This window comes from Aplysia californica, unplaced genomic scaffold (genome assembly GCF_000002075.1).
Source record: "Aplysia californica isolate F4 #8 unplaced genomic scaffold, AplCal3.0 scaffold00247, whole genome shotgun sequence".
Classification (NCBI taxonomy): Eukaryota; Metazoa; Mollusca; class Gastropoda; order Aplysiida; family Aplysiidae; genus Aplysia; species Aplysia californica.
The window spans coordinates 454307-456466 of NW_004797517.1; the positions used below are offsets into that span (position 1 = coordinate 454307).

Here is a 2160-nt window from a genome sequence, read left to right on the forward strand (position 1 = left end):
GGGGGGGCTGAAAAAGGAATCGAAATGAGCAACGACAAGTAAGGGGGAAGGGAAAAACAAAGAGCATAAAAAAAGAAGAAAAAAGGACAGGAAGAAATTACGAAAAACAAATAGTTCAGGCAGACACAATGAGGCAGACACATGTAACTAGATTTTTGCAAGTAAAAAATATGCGCCTACGCCTAACTTGTCTTTATTTCATACTGTAGTCCTGTAAGCAGTTGTTCGAACCGTCAGAGATATTTGGAAATTTATCGACTGGCCTGCTTCATCTCCTGGTGCTACGTGTAGAAGCCAGTACAAAGAAGGGTCAAATCTTGAATAAAATCACGTGACGTGCACCGACGTGAAAAACAGGTAGTCTATATGTATAATATAGGGGGCTCTCGTGGTCTACAGGTTAAAGTGTTCGCTTCTCTTTCAATAGGTCGTGGGTTCGAAACCGGATAGCGACGGAAGATTTTGTTCTCTAAAATGTTCTCCTTTCACATCCTTTCCTGCCCTCTAACAATGTTCTGTCGTCTGCTTTCGACTCCACTTTCTACCCCAACCCCCTCACCTCCTTTGATCCCTCCTCTGGGTTCCTGACTATTTTTGCAGCCTTTCTACTAGTACTCTTTGACTCCTTATTACTGCTGTCTTTCAGCCACACCTCTAATCGTATGGTAGGAAAGATCAAGAGGTACACATGGCCTTCTCGGACAAGGGCTAGAAATCTCGGAAATCCAGGGAGCAAGTTGCGCACATTAAAGATCTCATGGTGGTCCAACATCGATAAGACTAAGGCATCGGCTGCCACCCAGGCAAAATTCAAAATTTCCTGCCAACTGAAAATGTTAAATAAGCGTATACAGGGGGGGGGGGGGGGGGGGGGGGGGGGGGGGGCAGTTCGTGGAGAAAATCAAACTGACATCGAAGCTTTAAACCCCAAAAAATTCTAAGTTTAATTACTAGAATTTATTAAGTAGTGGAAATTTTGACAGTATTTCTGAACAGAAAGCAGTGCTATAAATAGTGCCATTAAAAGGCACCAGTATAAGATATAGAGGAGGAAAGTTTGGGTGTTGTTTTGTTGTTGTTGTTTTTTGTTGTTATTTACAGTGATCCAAGGAGGTTGGGGCGTGGGGGAGGGGGGGGATGAGGTAAAAAATTCCCTACCGTTAATCTCATCCTTGGTGCCTTCTAGATCGCAGAACTTCAAGTCAATGCCCACAGCGGAGAAAGCATTTTTCACAGCATCTGTGTCCACGCCGATGTCGCCCGCTGCCCTGAGAACACCACAGGATCCATCCAAGAAGGAAGTTTGCTATTAAGATATGGAAACAGAAGGAAATGATCCTTTAACGACAAGTGACCTTCAACTTGTTTTTGAGTTGCGTTTTACGGAAGTATTTACGACGATGCTTAAACCTCGCCAAAAATAAAACATGACAAAATTAACGAGGCAAACAGTATTGATTTGGCCTGAGATGTTGCTGTTGATCCTGTCAGGCCCGCACACACTATGAACATTCCCCACTCGTCGCTCGGCTGCGAGTAGGCTAATGAGGCAATTTTCGTCCGTTCATCTCTCTTCATCGCCATTGAAGTCTGGCTTCACAGCTGCGCTACGAGTGGACATTTTACTAGTGTGCACGGATCCTTTATCAACCATCCACACACCACCAGTCCCTCAAAAGCGGGTTCTAATGAAGGAAACATGTTTAATCGAACCATTAGTATTGTACTTATGGAGGCGCCAGTTGTCTAGGTTTAGGTGCTGTTTTAGTATCTTTCTCCTCCGTTTTTTTTTTCTAGTTTTTTTCCTGTTACGTTTATCCATCATGTGTCAATGCTTTACCAACAATGAGCATATTAGTAGTCCACGCGGACACCTAGCTGAATTCGGACCTTGCACGAATACAAGAAGTCGAACTTTCGCTAGCAAGAGTTAGGATCGTTGCTAACTACACCAAAAAAGTATGCGATAGTATACTCTTGGTCTGATATCGTTCATATGCAAAAGAAAAACAATTTAACTGAGGATCTACATATTAAAATGTGCACCATGCAAGATTGCACAAAACTGGTCGAGAAAAACCTGTTTATTAAAAACTAAAAATACAGCTATTCAGGAAGGGAGAATCAAGGGATATGGGGGGTGAGAGGGAGAAAGAGAGA

The 2160-nt window shown here is 43.1% G+C and overlaps 1 protein-coding gene across 1 annotated transcript in view; it reads right to left on the bottom strand.

Annotated features, from left to right (window-relative positions):
* The window catches only part of LOC101851197 (virulence metalloprotease), a gene marked incomplete in the record, with an annotated part of 16994 nt that overhangs the window by 2018 nt on the left and 12816 nt on the right, over window positions 1-2160 (bottom strand). The window contains 1 exon segment of the mRNA XM_013083655.2: window positions 1159-1306. Within this exon segment, the coding sequence (XP_012939109.1) occupies window positions 1159-1306 (148 nt within the window).